General features: G+C 45.2%; 1 protein-coding gene across 1 annotated transcript; it reads left to right on the top strand.

The window, feature by feature from the left end:
- Positions 1-1,994: 1,994 nt before the first annotated feature.
- LOC142768432 (uncharacterized) lies at positions 1,995-9,414 on the top strand. The gene is made up of 2 exons (XM_075870403.1): positions 1,995-2,204; positions 8,318-9,414. Exon 2 carries the CDS (start codon positions 8,444-8,446, stop codon positions 9,107-9,109), a length of 666 nt encoding a protein of 221 aa, XP_075726518.1. The 5' UTR covers positions 1,995-2,204; positions 8,318-8,443; the 3' UTR covers positions 9,110-9,414.
- Positions 9,415-17,887: the final 8,473 nt, after the last annotated feature.

Raw genomic sequence — 17,887 nt, 5'->3', positions numbered from 1 at the left:
AGAGTCCAAGCAGAAGGTGGGGGGGGGGGAGCGTACACTAATTGTAAACAGATAAAAAACTAAATGAAAGAAACAATGAGGTTTGACAATTGAAACAATCTATTGGCAGGAAGAAAGGTATATTGCAAAAGTTAGCATTTTGAAGCAGGAAATAACAAATTATTTTAAAATCACAACAGTACTACAGGTTCTATTAATAAAGTAGCAGCTAGAGTAAAAAAGGATGCGCAAAACGCTAAGACATGTTTAACAACTAATAGCATCAATAGCGTCAGTGTTGCATAAACTAGCTGCGAATGAGTCGTTCCAATCAGCTATGGTACGGGGGAAAAGTATTTGAAAAGGTTAGTTTTCAAAAGATACAGTGTTGAAAATTCTGCGTGGCGATGTCTCGTTCGTCGAGCTACAAGTGGCTTCAAGAAGGGATCTGGTCTAATGAATAGTTCTTCAGCAAAAGAAAAAAGATTTTATTCTCATTATTTTACTTCGTATTTTCAATGTTTGAATGTTATTAGCTATAGTATATAAGTCTGGTTGGGGATTCAGTAGAGCGATATTTAGAAAAAATGCATCAGACTGCATTACGTTGTACTTTTTTGAAAGCGTCTATGTTACATTTGATGTAAAGGTCCCACACAATATATGCATACTCTTAATTTAGGGCAGATGAATTAGTGATGTGCTGTTAAGCGAGTATTCCATTACAACTCAGAAAGTTGCTGCAGGGCCCTTGAAGATGCCGAGTTTAGAAATTATAACTACACGGCGTAATTTCGTCACTGTCCAAAGAGCAGCATCTCGGCAGGTCCCGCACGAACATGCCTGCCCACAAGCCAATACATTTGTGGTCTACAAAAAGCGGCGTTTAATTTTTCCGGAAATATAAATTCTTGTTGAGTGCGACTGTTTTCCCGCGCTTCATTTAGTAAGTCTATTTTTTTTTTTTGTAGAGCAGCTCAACCAGTAAAGACACGGAAAGTAGCAAGGTTCCCATAAATTAAGGCTCCAACGGGCAACGGCTATTTTTGCTTCCAGGAAAGGAATTGTGCTAGACATGAACAGAAGTTACGTTGCAAGTTGTGATTGAAGAATGATTAGGTGATGAGAAGGCGAATACTTATAGAGAATTAAACCTTGAAACATACTCATTTTACCGAGGCATACTTTTAGTCTCTAATGGATTTCAATAACAGTAAATCTGCAAGAAAAGCCTATATATACGCTATACATCATTGCTTTAGGAATACTTAATTATATTAGGCCCATTGGCGTGATACGAGACCAGCGCTAGACATGTGGCGTGTCCAACAAGGCCCCTAGCGGTGAGTCACGACATAACTGAGCCTGCTCGCGCAGACGACCACGTGCGTGTGTACGCTGCGAGTGCTCGCACGAGCGCCGTTTTCAAACTTGATTTTGGCACGCACGACTTGAGAAGCCTTTGCGCCTGTAATACTGCAGTTTCATTCACTTTATCACTTCGTATCACCTTATCTTGAGGCTACCTTCAGAGGGAAAGTAAGAGAAGTTTTGCAAAGCAAATCACGTCAACGGGAGAGGACGCGATTTGCGCGCTTTGACCGTCAGGGCGAGACAGAAACTAAAAAAAAAAAAAAAAACTAAAAAAAAAGATCGGCTAAGCAGGCTGTGCCAATGTCCCAACACAACAATCGTCATCCTTTTTGAAAACTAGGCGCTTATCACTTTCCTATCATTATGGTGGCCCGCTGATAACGGGGATGTCGTTCTTGACCGAAAAATGCCGGGCGCGTGGCGATGATAATACAAGGAAAGGAACGCGAAATGATTATTGCTGTGGGGCGAAAATACGTCCGATTTTCACTCAATCTTTTCTTAGATTAAGCCATGGTTCCAGATGGGGGGGAGGGGTGAGGTGTGCTTTTTTGCCTAATAACTGCAAGCAGGTCCGCTGTGACACGCCCACCAGTGTTTCCGTGCTTAATACCTTCGCGTGTTACTTCCGGAGGCCCGCATTTCATGCTTGCCGACTGCGCTGCTTGCGAGGTGTGTCGCATCGGGATGAAGGCCTTCGTTGAAAAAGTGAAGCGAGTTGGAAACACCCCGTAAACGTGGTCTTCGGTCACCTTCGTGCACGTGCCATCGCCTAAAGGACGACGATGCGTCTAACTCCGACTTGTGGACCCTCCTTGTCTCCGTAAGCAAGGAAACGAGGCCCTGTGCAAGTATGCAGTCATTTATATTCGCCTTCATTGATTGATTTATTGATCAATTCACTGATTGATTGATGCGTTTACTCTCCACTGGCCACTTCAAGTTATAAAATATTATAGGTAAATGTGCGCAATGCCAGTTCTTTTGTAATTGTCCGCCTCCTCGGAACAGTGGCTCGGGTTCTCGGCTGCTGGCCCGGGATATAGGAATAAAACATATTTCCTTTTTGACGTATAATACCCCATATATTAATATTAGATTTTTTATATATTCCTCCGCCATGGTACTGTTGTTGCGGTACTCTGCTGCTGATCCTAAGGACGCGGTTTCGGTTTCGGTGGTATAGCATTCCGATAGATGGTGAAATACCAGAAGCCCGTGTACGTTAAAGAACACGACATGTTGAAAATCTTCAAAGCCTTCCTCTGCGACTACCTTCATTATGATGATATTGACAATATGATATGAATTGATATTGACCGTGACAATATGTTGAGTTTGACGTCCCAAAACCACCAAATGATTATGAGAGACGCCGTAGTGGAGGGCTCCGGAAATTTTCAACACCTGGGGTTCTTTGACCCAAGTCTGAGCGCATTGCCCTACAACATTTCCGCCTCCATCGGAAATGCAGCCGCCGCAGTCGGGATTCGATCCCGCGACCTGCTGGTCAGCAGCCGAGTACCTTAACCACTAGGCCACCGCGGCGGGGCGCGACGACCTTCATTACCATATCACAATTTCGGGACGTTAAAGGGCCATTCACCAGGACCCATACGAAATTCTAGTTAAACAGTGGAAGTTGTTGGGTGTCCGATGAAGAACATTTCGTCACAAAAATTTTTTGAATAGGTTCATTACAAGCGGAGAAAACACGTCTTTTGAAGCGGCGCGAAACGAGGATGAGAGGAGGCAAGCTCGAACCCTTGCCGCTCCTCCGCGTAGCCTTCGCAAGCTAAACCTCTTCCCCACCCTCTTTGGTATCCGATCAAGGGGTCATGTGCGCATGACGTGGCCGAACGACCCCCGTGCACGCGAGTGGCGTTTTTTTTTTTTTACCAGCGTTGTTTTGAGGTCTACTGCCTGTTTCGGCGGGATGGTTTCGAAACGCTGGCTTAGACGCGGTAGAGTAGATGGGCACAATGAGTGCGCGAACGCGTAGGAGCGTTCCACGGCGGTCGTCTTCTCCATGCGCTGACCGCGGGGACACGAACGTATGCGAAACGCCGACACATCAGCCCCGCATTTCGTTGCTATTCGCGGGAGAAAAATGGAAAAAAGACGCTTACTGCGTCTCATTATTTATCCAGAGTTTTATTTATCTCTTTAAGCAACAAATTACACAAACTACGCATGCCGTGTTAAATAAATTTCGCCATGTCACGTGTCACGTTACAGCAGAGTCATATACGTGAAGGACCAACGTCACTGCATTGCTGTGTACGTAAGGCCATTCAAACGCGCACGTCATGCCCTAATTCTCTGGGTGACTGCCGGCAGAAGGGATGGGGAGCAGCGTTCATCTTGAAATTTGACCCATTTCCGCCGCGTGTAGCGTTGCAAATTTTGGCAGGCGTGATCATGAATGCCTCGTCTACGCGTTGCGCTTGTCAGCTTAAAATTGTCAAACCTGCTGACTGGCCCTTTGAAATACGAACAATAATAATTATGATTACCTCTTTCTGAAAAAAAAAATTGCCCGCAGCTTCCCTCGGGGGAACACTGAGGAGGATGCGGAGCATATATTTGGTTAACGGGGTGTTAAAGTGCGACTTACTTGGGTCGATGGCTAAATTGGTTAACGTGGTTGTGAAATGGGGTGTTAAATTGCGACTTACTTGGGTCGCTGGCTAAATTGGTTAACGTGGTTGTAGGAGGGGTGTTAAATGAGTGAACACGTACGACACGTATGCGAAAGGGCGGTGTTTATTTATTGCGACGAACTTTGAGCACGATGGCGTTTAGATGCCACTTTGGCCGGCGCTGGTCGAAGGGACGTCGATCATTGCGACCTCGGACGTCGATGCGCCGTACAAACCAACCGACGAGCGGCAACTGAGCGAGCGAGCACCGACCTTGAGTATATATACAGCGCGACGGCGCATGCACTGTCAGCTGTCGAATGTTCGAGAAGGGGGAGAAGCGCAACGGCGCATGTGCGCGCGTCAGCTGCCGATGTTCTCGAAGCGCGACGGCGCATGCGCGCGCGTCAGCTGCCGATGTTCTCGAAGCGTGACGGCGCATGCGCGCTACATTATACAGCTAGCGAATGTTCGTGAAGAGGAGAAGCGCACGCGGTGTGTAGAGGAGGAAGGGTGCACAGATGGTGGAGGAGTGAAGCGCGCGCGGTGTGTAGAGGAGGAAGGGATGGACAGATGGTGGAAGAAGGAGGAGGAAGCTTGCGGACGGCGCCGCACTACAAGCCTCGAGTATTAGATGCTCCGCATCTAAAAAATTCTTAGCTTGACTGCGTCTACCCGAATATGCATTGCTTAAAAAAAAAACAAATCCAGGTGATTTCAAACTGGTTGCCTTTGAAAAATTGAAACGTCGACAAATTTGCCAAGCCATGCTCGGCTCCTGAGTTTGACTAGCACTGGCTAATAACTGTTAGCCAGCCTTGGCTTGTGTTTTGTTAAGATTGTATACGAGCGAATAGTTAGCCATTGTTGTTACGAGCGAATAGTTAGCCATTGTTGTTAACTATTGACAAGAGCCTGCTAATGTTGTGACCAAAGTTTGCTAACACAGGGAATGGCCAATGCTAACAACGGCTGCTATTTGGCATCGGTTCTGTAATATTGGTTTGCCCGCTCTCACAGCGATATAATGGATAATGACGTTTGCGCTACCTACAAACCTTTCAGCATCGCGGAGTAGTTAACGCTCCAGATTAACCAGTGTCACATGCTGCATTTATGCAGTAACGCCTGTGCAGAGGGGGCACACATCATCAACTAACAACTGGTTTATTCTCACGTTTCAAGGACATATAAGTACACAAGGGTGCGCATGTCAACAGATATAAGATGATAGTGTGAGCAGCAAGCGGGGCGTTGATTCGAACCACTTGTCTTCGAATTATCAATATAGTTAAACTCGCAGCCAAGTAGTGATAATGAAGGATGGCTAATATAATGATTCTTATTTCTAGAAATGTGATATGCTTCGGAAATTTCACGCGTGGTTTGAAGTGGACGTCGAAAAAGTACACTTGTTTTTTCAAACAACAGTTGACACTTGCAGGAATTGCAAAAAACGGAAAAAGAACAATTTTTCAAGGAACTCAAATGCTCCCTGAGGCGGATATTCAAACATCGCCGGTCTGGCCGACTTACATGTGACCGCACGTTAGCGGTATGCTATAGACCACTCCTAAAAAAACACTTAACAAGTCGTTTTGCATGTTTCTGCAAACATCCTCTGCTTTTGATGAGCGTTCGTGCTGTATGCCTCCTGTTTGCTTTGTGTCTGTGTTTACCCCCGCGCTCCCAGTTCGCCGAACCATCATAAATAACCAACTAGCCCACCTTTTTATCCTATCGCATAGCCTATTCTCACAGCGCGAGGCTTGTTCGCCGTATTTTCGTTTTCTTTTTAAAAAAACAGGAAATTTTTGACATCGCTCGTCTCAGTAATCATAGTAATAAGGGTTGCGGCTCAACTAGCCCAAATAGCCGTTCTTCTTCAGTAATCGTATTTTAGTTACCGAGCACAATTTACAGTTGTTGCAGACACTGCTCGCACGCAAAATTTAAAATATACGAGCTTTCAACTTAACCGTACCTTTTGTGCTTCAAATAGTTACTCTGCGATGTAAATCATACGTTATAATTTATAACCGCTGAATTGGCAAGGCATATTCGCTTGGGAAAAAATTGAACGTACCACAAATAATGGTGCATGCGCTATGAAATTTACATTTTAAATGCCCCGCTATTCTGGTTACTCTGTGAGCAATACAAAGTTTTCTTTTGTGTGTGTGTGTGTGCATTGCAGCATATAGATATCTCGAGCACCCATGTATTTCAGGGCTGCACTCAGTGCATGAATATTATCAGTAGAAAACTTAGACGCTAGAAATATACTATATAGCACGCAACGTACAGACCGACAACCTTTATGAGCAAGTTCAAGCCACGCTATACGCCTGAGATGATCTCTAAATTATGTATTGTATGCGTGTATAGAGACCATATGCTGCAGACCTTGATGGTCGCTTCTCCTGGTGCTGGACGAAGTATGTCATGCTTTGCCACATCAATACCTCGATATTGGAAGACCATTTGTTTCACATCACTATTTCACTTGGCTCGCTAAAAGCTCACTCTCACTCATCTTGCGGCGGTCGAACAAAAAAAAAAACGCTTGGATATTTTGCCGCGAGAATTTTTCAATCCGAGAAGCCAATAAAAAGCATCAGTGCCTCCTTCTGCAACTCTGAGATTTAATGGGATTTACGATAGCCTTCTTCGCAAAGTATTCTTTACGCTGATTTCCTTCCACAGGAAATTCCACTGAGGTTGTTTGCAATTTTCAACCGTGTATATATAAGTATATGTTTAGAGCAAGAAATGCCTTGTCAAAGGCTGGATTGGGAGCCAAAACGTCAGTGAACATACCGAGAAAGACGAGACCAACGTTCGTCCCACTCTCTCTTGTTCTTAATTCTACTGGGGCCAGCACCATTGTTTATCTGTTGTGCACCTGTCATATGTAAGACCGGTGCATCAACACTCGCAGACACGTACGGCCCGTGATTTCCTCAATTAGCGCCGTCGTTGCAGCTCAACGGGGATAAGGTAGGTGCTGCCATCTATGAACACTGGATCTCATGTCAAGCGAAGGCGGCGCCACAGATCTTTCTGCAAACAAAGGTGCAAGGCGCATTTTTGGTTATAAAAAAAATATAATAAAACGAGCTTGCTGTATTTCAACCCTGATACAAATACCATGAAACGCGTGTAATATATTAAAAGGACGTGTGATCGCGATCATGTTTTTCCGAACAAATAAACGTAAATAGAGACTCATGTAATGAGAAGAACGGCGCTTATTCAGGTCAATACGGTATAATGGTTGGGTTATCGAATTTTGAATTCTGAGTAGTTGTCTGGTCATTAGGCGACCCACGTGTGGCAATCGACGTCAAAAATGCCGCGAGGGGCATTTAATGAAATTACGTTGTCACGCTCCTTTCTGGAGTTTTGTTATCGTTCCATCACACGTGCAAGTACTGCATTCGCGAGAACCACGCCTAATGACTAATAACCATCGAGATAATCTCGGAACCATCCGATGCGATTACGCGCACACCACGAACTTTGTAGAGTTTTTTCTGAAACTTTCGTGGCCGCTAGCGATAATGCTGGGATGGTACGACGGTACGATGCGCTTCAATACTTGTCACTTTTTCGACGAACAATTCGGTCTGCATGTGCAGTGTACAGCGTTCATATCTTGCAGCCCGGGTAGCATTTTCGGGGAACATTTTCGGGTAGCATTTTCGGGGTAGCATTTTCGGGGGGGGGGGGAGCAAAAAAGTTAAATAAACCCCGTGGGCACGCAGGAACATGCAGACAGTGAGCGGGCTAACCATGTACAAGAAATGTGGCTTAGATCTAAGAAGATCGCGAGTAGGGGGACGCGTTTTGCTATGACGGCATTTTTTTTTGTAAACCGTGATGTCAGTGATAGGTTTGTCTGTGACGTCATCGGACAATATGTATCTAAAAAATGAACGTTGAAGATCGAGAAACCTACCTTTCCGGGAAAGAGAGCACCTAACAGTAGAGGGAGAGTATGAAAAAATGCGAGTGAGTAAGGGACCCCACTGCTAGGTGAGGCTTGCTCGCAAACACTTACAATAGACGAAAGCCTGCTTGTCAGCTCGTACACACCCGACCTTCGATGCTTCAGTAGTAAAGCAACCCCCCCCCCCCCCCTCCGCACACTGGCCCTAAGGCTGGGTTGATCTATGGAAGGGCTGTTGGAGAAACTCTTTATGGACAAGACACGTGACCAACACAAGCACGCTCTCGGATGAATCATTTCGCGCGATAGTGAACACTTCCAACGAACCAGGTGGCCTCCTGTTGAAATCACATTCTGTTCACCTCCGCAGTCGTACACCTGAGGCGCTGCGCCGTGCTCCCTGCCGCGCTGCAGAAGTTACGCGCCTTCTTCCTCTTCAAACCACCACCACCACACGCCTGTGCCTTCCTGGACCGAGTTTCGGCACTCCGTATACATGACAGCCCGGGAATTGGACACGTGCTTTCGATTCGTCTCCCAGGCAACGGGGACGATGCTGTGCACCCTGGAATGTCTGGACTATCCGTGGCTTCCCGGCGTGAGGAAATGGCGTAAGAAAACACTGGTCGTCGCGGCGCTCCGTAGAGCGGTGGAAAAGGGGTCCAGCCGCCAAGTCCGACTGGATCGCGTGGCCTTTTTCTACTGCTGGCTATCGTCGCTGAATCTTCTGCCCGTATGGACTCTCTTCAGATTCACCGTCTCCGTAGCGAAAGCCGGGGGCTACAAGGCAGCCCATCTTGTCGAGCACATGGCGAGCGCCTTGAAACTCCTCGGCCATCGGACGACGTTCACGGTGACTGAAGACAAGACGGCGGTCTACGGCTGCATCCTCGTCGATGACCCAGAACCCAGAGCTCCGGCACACGTGATTTGCGTGTGCCTTTGGTGCAAGCTGCCTTATATGGCGGTTTACGCTCCGAACGAGAAGATTCACTCAGACCTCGGTGTTCTTCTCGCCGCCGTACTGGACTGCGACCCGAGGCGTCAGGTCTGCGGCATTTACGATGACCTGGACTCCGCCAAAACAAAGGCTCTCTACGACGCTTTGCTCTTGAGCCACGGAAGCAAGCCGGTGGAACGGAGCCTGCGAGAAATGACCTGAGAAGGAACCTTCATGCTGCGAAGCCGAAACGTGGCGGCCCCGACTCCAAGGCGGTGCGTTGATTCTTCTCTGGTGGTGTTTGCAAATAGTTGCGTCAATATGCATATTTGTTTAAGGGACCACTAAGCAGTGCTCGAAGGGACATTCGTAAAAGGCTGTTTATTTCAGCAAACATGTGCAAAAGCAGGAAAAGAAGCGAAAATAGCTATAATGATAATCAGTGACTACCATATATTTGGGTGTCAACTGGACTTTTTAATTGTAGCGAGTGACAACGTGATAATAAAACGATGCTATTCACTGGTTTTCACGGTCATTTGTATGCGCACGACGCACTTTGAAAAGAAATAATTTGGGGTGCCTTTTTCTCACAAAACTCCCCAGGAAACTTTTGGTATTCAGAAATTGTTAGGCAGGTATGATTGCCATCCAGGTAAAGCTCTATCTCTCTCTCTCTCTTTTGCATAAGTAGCGCCTTTCAGTCACGAACGGTGTGCACTCCATCAACGTAATCTAGAACGCATGTCTATCTACAGTAAATAGGCGAGAGCCCTATTCTAAAATAATGCTTAACAAGCGTGAGAAAGCTGATGGTAACTTTGAAGCTGTAATCGGAAGATGCGACAGTTCCAATAAACAGTGCTTATTTCACGTATTTTAAAACAATTGGGCGTAGTGTTGATCGCTGCGTGCGATCCGTGACGTTATACATTCCCCGTGGCGCCTGCAGGCCGCACGTGTTCATTTCCTTCTCTCCGCCACTCGTTTCATCCTACTCCCCCCCTTCCGCTAAAGCACCCAGCCGTGAGCATTGTTGACTGCCGGGGCTGTTTGTCACAGTTTTGGGAACCGCAGTTGAGGTGTATATCTGTGTAGAAAGACATGGGCGACGGCTTGCATTTTTGGCATGCTGAAATTCCTGGTGTGTGTGAAACGTCATCACCTCGAGTTCACGGCATTTCGTGAAGGACAAAAAAAAAAAAACCCACACCTTCATACACAAGTCACAATGGCGTCACTTTGGTCGCCATTTTCAGGCACCAGCCGGTTAAAATGCAGCCTGAGCTCATGCTCGACCGCGCGGAGCATAAAAAGGGTGACCTTGGATTGGTACCAGTGTCTCCTCCAATTCTTTGTGTTCCCCCTTGGCGCGGGTGGCGAACATACGAGAGTATCTGTAGGCAGGGCACAAAAAAAAAAAAAAAAAAACGCGAGGGGTCCTCTCCTGCACTGACACTCTCTAATGAGATAGAAAGTCACGGTGGCCGCCTACACCAAGCGCAGAGAAGCTGTATGTGGCATCATGTGCAAGTTATGGATATTTCACTCTACTCCTAAAAAGAGGTGGTATCTATCAATTCCAAGAGGCAACCTTTTGATTAGGCTGCAATATTCACGACATTTTTTTCAAATAATATCCCTCTAAACAAAAGGAGCCCCAAAAAACCAGATAGACATTACTGTACCATGGTGGAAATACTCTCCAAACACTCTATTTTTTTCTTTCTCTTCACCCTCATCTCAAGGAGTCAAAAGTTAAAATGTACACATAGGTCACGGGATTGAATCCCGGCTGCGGTAGCTGCATTTCCGATGGAAGCGAAATGCTGTAGGCCCGTGTGCTCAAATTGGGGTGCACGTTAAGGAACCCCAGGTGGCCCAAATTTCCGGAGCCCTCCACTACGTCGTTTCTCATAATCATATGGTGGTTTTGGGACGTTAAACCTCACATATCATATTAATTAAATTGTACACAGAGAAAACCTTCACGAGCTTATTTGCCACAGATGAAGTGCCTTACCTGAATTCAGGGTACGGAGCTGATATTTGCGTTGCTGTTTATGAGGTGTACACTACAGAGAGCATAGGATATACAGAGAACATAGAGATATCACCAAAAGGCATCCATGCATTTTTCTGGAGAAAAACCGAAAGTTCTTGTTAGTTTCCCTACTGCACGAAAGTCGGCGTTTTCAACATTCTCGCTCTATCACGTGACACGAGCGGTTGCTCACAACCCGATACCTTTGAATCTCGCCTCGTGTACGTGGTCCACCGCGTTGTTTTTCATTCGCGACTTCTCAGTTGCTGCTAACGCTCCATCAAAACTTGCACGCAGGTGGGTGTCAGAAACACCAGTCACGAACGCCATCGCAGATGCCTCTGAAGAGCTTTCTAGTAATGATGGCACACTACCTACAATTCCAGACCAGCGGTGAAATCGGCGACATAAATTAAGTACCTGCGGGACCCGTGAGCTTCCGAAAAAAAAATTATCTTTATGTTCCGCAAGATTGGGCTCTAAATTATTTAGCTGAGTAGGATGCACAACAGCAGCATACATTTTTTTTATCGACGTTGAAATCTTCGACCGATTATTCGGCCAGCACAACAACCAACCAAACCTTTCTCAGAAGCACCAACACAACAAAAAAAATATGACCACCCAAGCACTCCACACAAATAGATAACCAGTGAAAGCTAAAACGTGCGGTCTCGGTGTTTAGCAGTAGTTTCAACACAGCATGGCACTGAAGCCTCTCACAATTGTTGGTTACGTTTTCGTGCTTCTTTACGAGGTTAGAGGCACGTTTGGCTTGGGTTTACCACAGTGTTGTTTCACAAGCCGCACATAGTGCTTCGCATGATAACGGTCATAGAGGAGCGTACTGAGTGGTAATGTGCGTTTCACAGTGGTTGTTCTCGAGCCACAGGCTCTCACAGACGTTGCAGCCGAAGCGAATGTGCCGCTGCAGAAACTCCCGCCAAAAGCGGGCGTTCGCCCCGGCGAACGCGCTCCTGCTGTCATCACGTTGGCGCCGCAACGCCACTTATTCGGCATACAGGCACTGCGCAGGTCCCTTTTTGGGGGCGAAGCTCCCTATGCAGTGGCTATGCGTGCGTGCTTGGCGCCGTGGCTACAGCAAGATTTACGACGTTACTCAAATTCAGGCAACGGCGCTTTCTTTGATACGATGCTGAGAATGTCGCAACTGATAGGACAGTCATTGGAGACTACTTGTGACACCCCTACCAAAGAGTTTTCCACTTTTTCTAGCCATATAGAGCTTTCGCTAAAAATGACGCTGTAGGCGGATATGGCAGGGTTAACCCCCCGCCCCCCTCCCCGAAAAATGGAATTTGCAAGTTAAACGCAAAAAAAAAACTACTGTATTTTGTAGAAAAAAACCTGTGGAAGCCCGACGTTGAGCGTCCACTCCAAGTGTTTCAAAGCGCACCGAATTGCGCCGCGCACGCTGTGTCATTAGAAGTATGCGTACGTGAAACCTCAGTTGTTTCAAATTTCGTTTTCAGTAAGCGAATGCATTTCTTAGTCGGGCAGTGTCAGGCGTCCGTCGGGATCTGTTAACCACCCTCTTTCATAGGAACAGCTGCCGCTGCTCGCGCCCTTAGCAACCGGAGCCCCTACCACTTCACACTTCGGCAGCTGTCAGCAACAGGAGCGGGCGTGCAGGCATATTTCCAGCGTGCACTCTAGCTACTACAGCTGGAAACGCTTATCACGTTTCTCGTGACAGAAAAGCACTACGTACGGCAGCCGGTGCTATTGGCTGCACGTTAAGAAAAAAAAAAGAGAACCTTACTTTTCTTACACTGTGTTCTCACGTGCGAAACGCCGCTGTGGATGCTACGCAGTGCATTTGCATTTCTTCACGATTCCCTTCGGGGAGGTTGCGCTTTCTTTTGTTTCAACTTCATCGTACCTTTGCTCAAAAAGTATTGAAACAATTTTGTTGGAATTTTGCATGCGTTGCGGATCTCGAAATGCCGGCGTTAATACACTGTAGAGCCGCGCAAAACATGCCCCAATTTAGAAATGTTTGTCTAATGTATGGTTGACCTGATTCACCAGGCCTACTGCGCTTTTGGTTCGTTCCACGCTACATTATATGCTTTATCTTTGCCGTATTCATATTTAGCACGCTAACCGAGAAAAAGACCCATGCGTGAACAAACGCGTGATATCGCTGAGCAAGTGACAAGGGGAAGCGGAGGCAAGCGATAAACAGAAGTGTTCCCGTGCTTCGCCCGATTGAAAGTTGATAAAGTAAGGAGAAGAAAGAAGAGGAATGAACAAACGATGAACTTTTTACAATTCATTCTGATTTCTTTACGCGTAAAAACTGGTGAAAGACAACAAATGTGAACATTAACCTTACTTCGTTCAACCAGATCTTAGGATGCCTGGCAACCGCTTTCCCTGAAAGCGAAACTAGCGCTGAGTTTCCGGGACGTGTCTGTGTTTCGCAGCACAGACGTGCCTACGCCTGCTCTCGTCGCTTGACAGACAAAGCACCGTATTAACAAACGCTCCTCGACTCGACTTCCACCTTTCACTTGACAACGTTGAGCTCTGCACCGCTGCTCGGCTGCAAATGACGCTGCGCTACTCAAGAATCGCAACAGATTATCGCTGATAGGCAGTGGCTTGCCCTGTCTAGAGACGGCGCTCCCATCGGTTTTCTCAAATGAAGGTGAAGAGTTGAGTGAAAGGACGTTCTAGAATACGGGGGATAGACTGCCAAGCTTGGTGAATGTTTTCGTGCCGTGCTTGTTGGTGACTCGAGAAGACCGTGTTTTTCCGTGTCCTTGAACTGAGGCGTGGGTATGTGATGTGCTTTGTGCACTGGATATTCGAAATGCTTACGGCTGCAAATCATAACCGTTGGGAGATGCTTCGAGGCGAATGGTCACAGCTAATGGACCGAAGTTACGAGGGTTCTTGTTTGCAAAGGACAACCGAAGAACGAAATAGGAGCGTGCCGTTCGGCGAGTTGGCGCCAGCATACGTTTTCTTCGTGACCCGAAGGTACGTGAGTCCGTAACACATTTTTCTAAGTCATTCTAATGACATCACCTCCACTATGTTCTGATCTTGCTCTAAAAAAAAAAAAAAGGTGTGACGTTTGCTTCTGACTCATTGTCGTAAGCCCTGACATTAAATTTAAAATAAAACGCGCATGGCAGTGCGTTTACATAGGAGGCATTTTTCCTTTAGCATAGTTAAACATTTTGGTATTTGCGGTTAGCACCGCGGACTTCTTACATTACCTCTGTTTACTCCATTAAGAAAAAAGAAAGGAGTGCTGTTGCAATGATTAGTGCATCGGTTTTGTGAATGGTATTTTTTTTTCTCGTGTTGCAACTTTGTTGCGGTATTAAAACTTTGCGTCAATCTCCCCAGCACCTTCACCTAGTAGGTTTCCTTGAAATTTAGATGCCTGGAGACACTTACGGTGAAGCCGTTTCTTAGTTCGAGCTCTTCTTCAAGCGAGAATATTTAGGAACCACTACTAAATATACCAATACAAGTACGGGCAGTAGAAGTGTCCGCGTGGGCTACACAGTTTAATTTCTACCCAGTACTAACATTTTTCCCGTGTCCTAAGTCATAAAGGCGACTACGCACCAGTGGGACAGGGTAAGGGCAAACGAAAAATGGCACTCTCTGTGTCGGTCACAACATAATTTTTGTGAAACGAATGATTTGGTTTCTTTTGCATAGGTTATCGCCCGGAGATTGAGCTCAATACGAGATTTGTGGTAGCAGCACACACCCTTCAATAACTTCGTGTCTATGAAGACAGATGTTTGAAATAGTACACTGTCGTCATTGATGAAAGGGAACACGCTAACACGTGGCCTGCGCTCTGCGGCGGCTGCCTACAGCACCATCTACCGACTGCAAACGGAAACACGTTCGCTTTCAGCGTCATCTATTGCCGAAAAAAAAAATATCGAGTTACCACTGGCAGGCAAGCGCTGCTTCATTGCACACACTCTCTGCACACTCTATTTGACCACTGCCAACATCTCGCGCGTTGTTCGCGACCACGGCGCAAGCAACAGTAATCGCCCGATATCACTCACCGCGCGAGCAATCAGGGAACGTAATCTCCTTATCTTGCTTGGTCATAGATGACGCGAAAAGCGAACGTGCCTTCTTCACTTGTTGGTCGATGGTGCTGTAGGCAGCCCCCGAAAAGCACGGGCTTGTTTTCTTTCATGAAGAACGGCAGCGTACAAATAAAAGAGCAGAAGCTTTGCAAAGGATTAGGAACAATTTTCCTGCATGTTCCAGAAAATGTGCGTGCGTGTGCGTGTCTGTGCGTATGCGTGTAAATAAAGAAAGCACGAATACAATTTACCCCATCTATTTCGTCATTATGTTGGACAATCAAATTTTTTCTCTGGTAGATTGACCGCACATTGGATAGCGCAGGACGTTTCTTCCTTTTTGTGGAACAACTGACTCGCATATGAATCTCTAAATGTCTTCAAGCGTAATTGGTTACTTATACCAGCACCTTTCTTTATGCAAAAGGCAGAATGAAGTTGTTGAACATGTAAAACTCGCCGCGAATGCTTTATCTTTTTATCGGAAACGTAGGGGCAATGAATTCACCACCTCTTATACGCATGCTCACTCGGAAAAAACATCTATCTATCTATCTATCTATCTATGTATCTATCTATCTATCTATCTATGTATGTATGTATGTATGTATGTATGTATGTATGTATGTATGTATGTATGTATGTATGTATGTATGTATGTATGTATGTATGTATGTATGTATGTATGTATGTATGTATGTATGTATGTATGTATGTATGTATCTATCTATCTATCTGTCTATCTATCTATCTATCTATCTATCTATCTATCTATCTATCTGTCTATCTATCTATCTATCTATCTATCTATCTATCTATCTATCTATCTATCTATCTATCTATCTATCTATCTATCTATCTATCTATCTATCTATCTATCTATCTATCTATCTATCTATCTATCTATCTATCTATCTATCTATCTATCTATCTATCTATCTATCTATCTATCTATCTATCTATCTATCTATCTATCTATCTATCTATCTATCTATCTATCTATCTATCTATCTATCTATCTATCTATGTATCTATCTATCTATGTATCTATGTATCTATCTATCTATGTATCTATGTATGTATCTATGTATGTATCTATGTATGTATGTATGTATGTATGTATGTATGTATGTATGTATGTATGTATGTATGTATGTATGTATGTATGTATGTATGTATGTATGTATGTATGTATGTATGTATGTATGTATGTATGTATGTATGTATGTATGTATGTATGTATGTATGTATGTATGTATGTATGTATGTATGTATGTATGTATGTATGTATGTATGTATGTATGTATGTATGTATGTATGTATGTATGTATGTATGTATGTATGTATGTATGTATGTATGTATGTATGTATGTATGTATGTATGTATGTATGTATGTATGTATGTATGTATGTATGTATGTATGTATGTATGTATGTATGTATGTATGTATGTATGTATGTATGTATGTATGTATGTATGTATGTATGTATGTATGTATGTATGTATGTATGTATGTATGTATGTATGTATGTATGTATGTATGTATGTATGTATGTATGGGATCTTCAGTAAATCCGAACATGCTTCATCACATAATCACAATACAGTTGGTGGATGCTGTGATTGCCATTGTCACTGTGGAGCGTTATTCGCTAGTGCTTTGACTTTTAATTGGCCGGGCATACACATCTTGCATGTTGAACAGAAGTCGTCAGGTACTGGCGGGGCGCAAGCGATTGGCTCCAGTGACTGTCCAACGCTTCACAACTGCCCGCTACTTCCTCAGTGGCCTCTTATTCACCGCAGCCCTAGTGACTGCCCTGGTCGTGCTCCTGCCAGGCGTGCCACCAAGTTCCGCAGCACGAAACGATGTTGCCGACATGATTGAGCTCTGGCACGACCTATGCCGCTGGGGACCGGATCTTGTGACGCTGCGGCGCGGTGATCGTGCGCCGCCAACGTGATTTTCAGGACTTGAGACATTTCTTCCTCTGTCGACGTCTTTCTCGTGAATGCTCTGCAAAGTGTGCATACTTTCTGCGAGAATGTCTAGACACGAGCACCTGTGATGTGATCTTTTCAGATTATCCTCTTTTGTTAGTGTGTGTACATTTCAGTTCATACATTGATGGTTCACAGGAAAAACGTACAAGAAATAGACTGGTACAGGTTAGATTGGCAAATGGCTCTTCTTTGTTTCATAGGATATAGATAGTTGCTGCTAAGTAGCAGCGACAAGTCGCTGTCATTTTTTAGAAAAACTTCTTTTTTTTGCCAGTGTGTGTGTGTGTGTGTATGTATGTTTGTGTCAGTATTTTTTACGCAATACAACTTCCCAGGAGCACGCTTCAAAGGAAGGTCAAACAAAGTGCTGCAGACTACATTGGCTAAATCGGCAGACCTCTGAAGTGTTCAGGTGAATGGTGGCACGACACACTCATAATTCATAGATGTGTGGCCCATTGTGTTACCAGTGCGTGTAAACACTACATTTAAGTTTCGAAAATTTTGGCAAGTCCGTGCCTATATAAGACTCGGCAAACCTGTCTGAAGACAGTTGTGGCTCAAACCTGGTCACACAATTTTCAGGCCCCTGCAATGTCCCAGGATCTTGTGTCTAGCCACGTCATACACGCCTGGCAAGTACTCATGCTGGCAATATCTCAATGAGCGTTGTGCGTCATCATTGATTCTACCACCTTGCCAATTCATTGCCAGTCTTTGGAAACGGTCCTCTTCAACTAAAGGAGAGTTCCATTTTGAGAGAACAAAGTTTACAAAACGTAGCAACTTAAAATTCGACTGCCACTCTACAGGCTTGCGTGTGCAGCTTGCAAACCATTGTATGCTGGCAGTTT

The sequence above is a fragment of the Rhipicephalus microplus genome, chromosome 8 (genome assembly GCF_043290135.1).
Source record: "Rhipicephalus microplus isolate Deutch F79 chromosome 8, USDA_Rmic, whole genome shotgun sequence".
Classification (NCBI taxonomy): Eukaryota; Metazoa; Arthropoda; class Arachnida; order Ixodida; family Ixodidae; genus Rhipicephalus; species Rhipicephalus microplus.
This window is presented reverse-complemented; position numbering and strand designations above follow the sequence as displayed.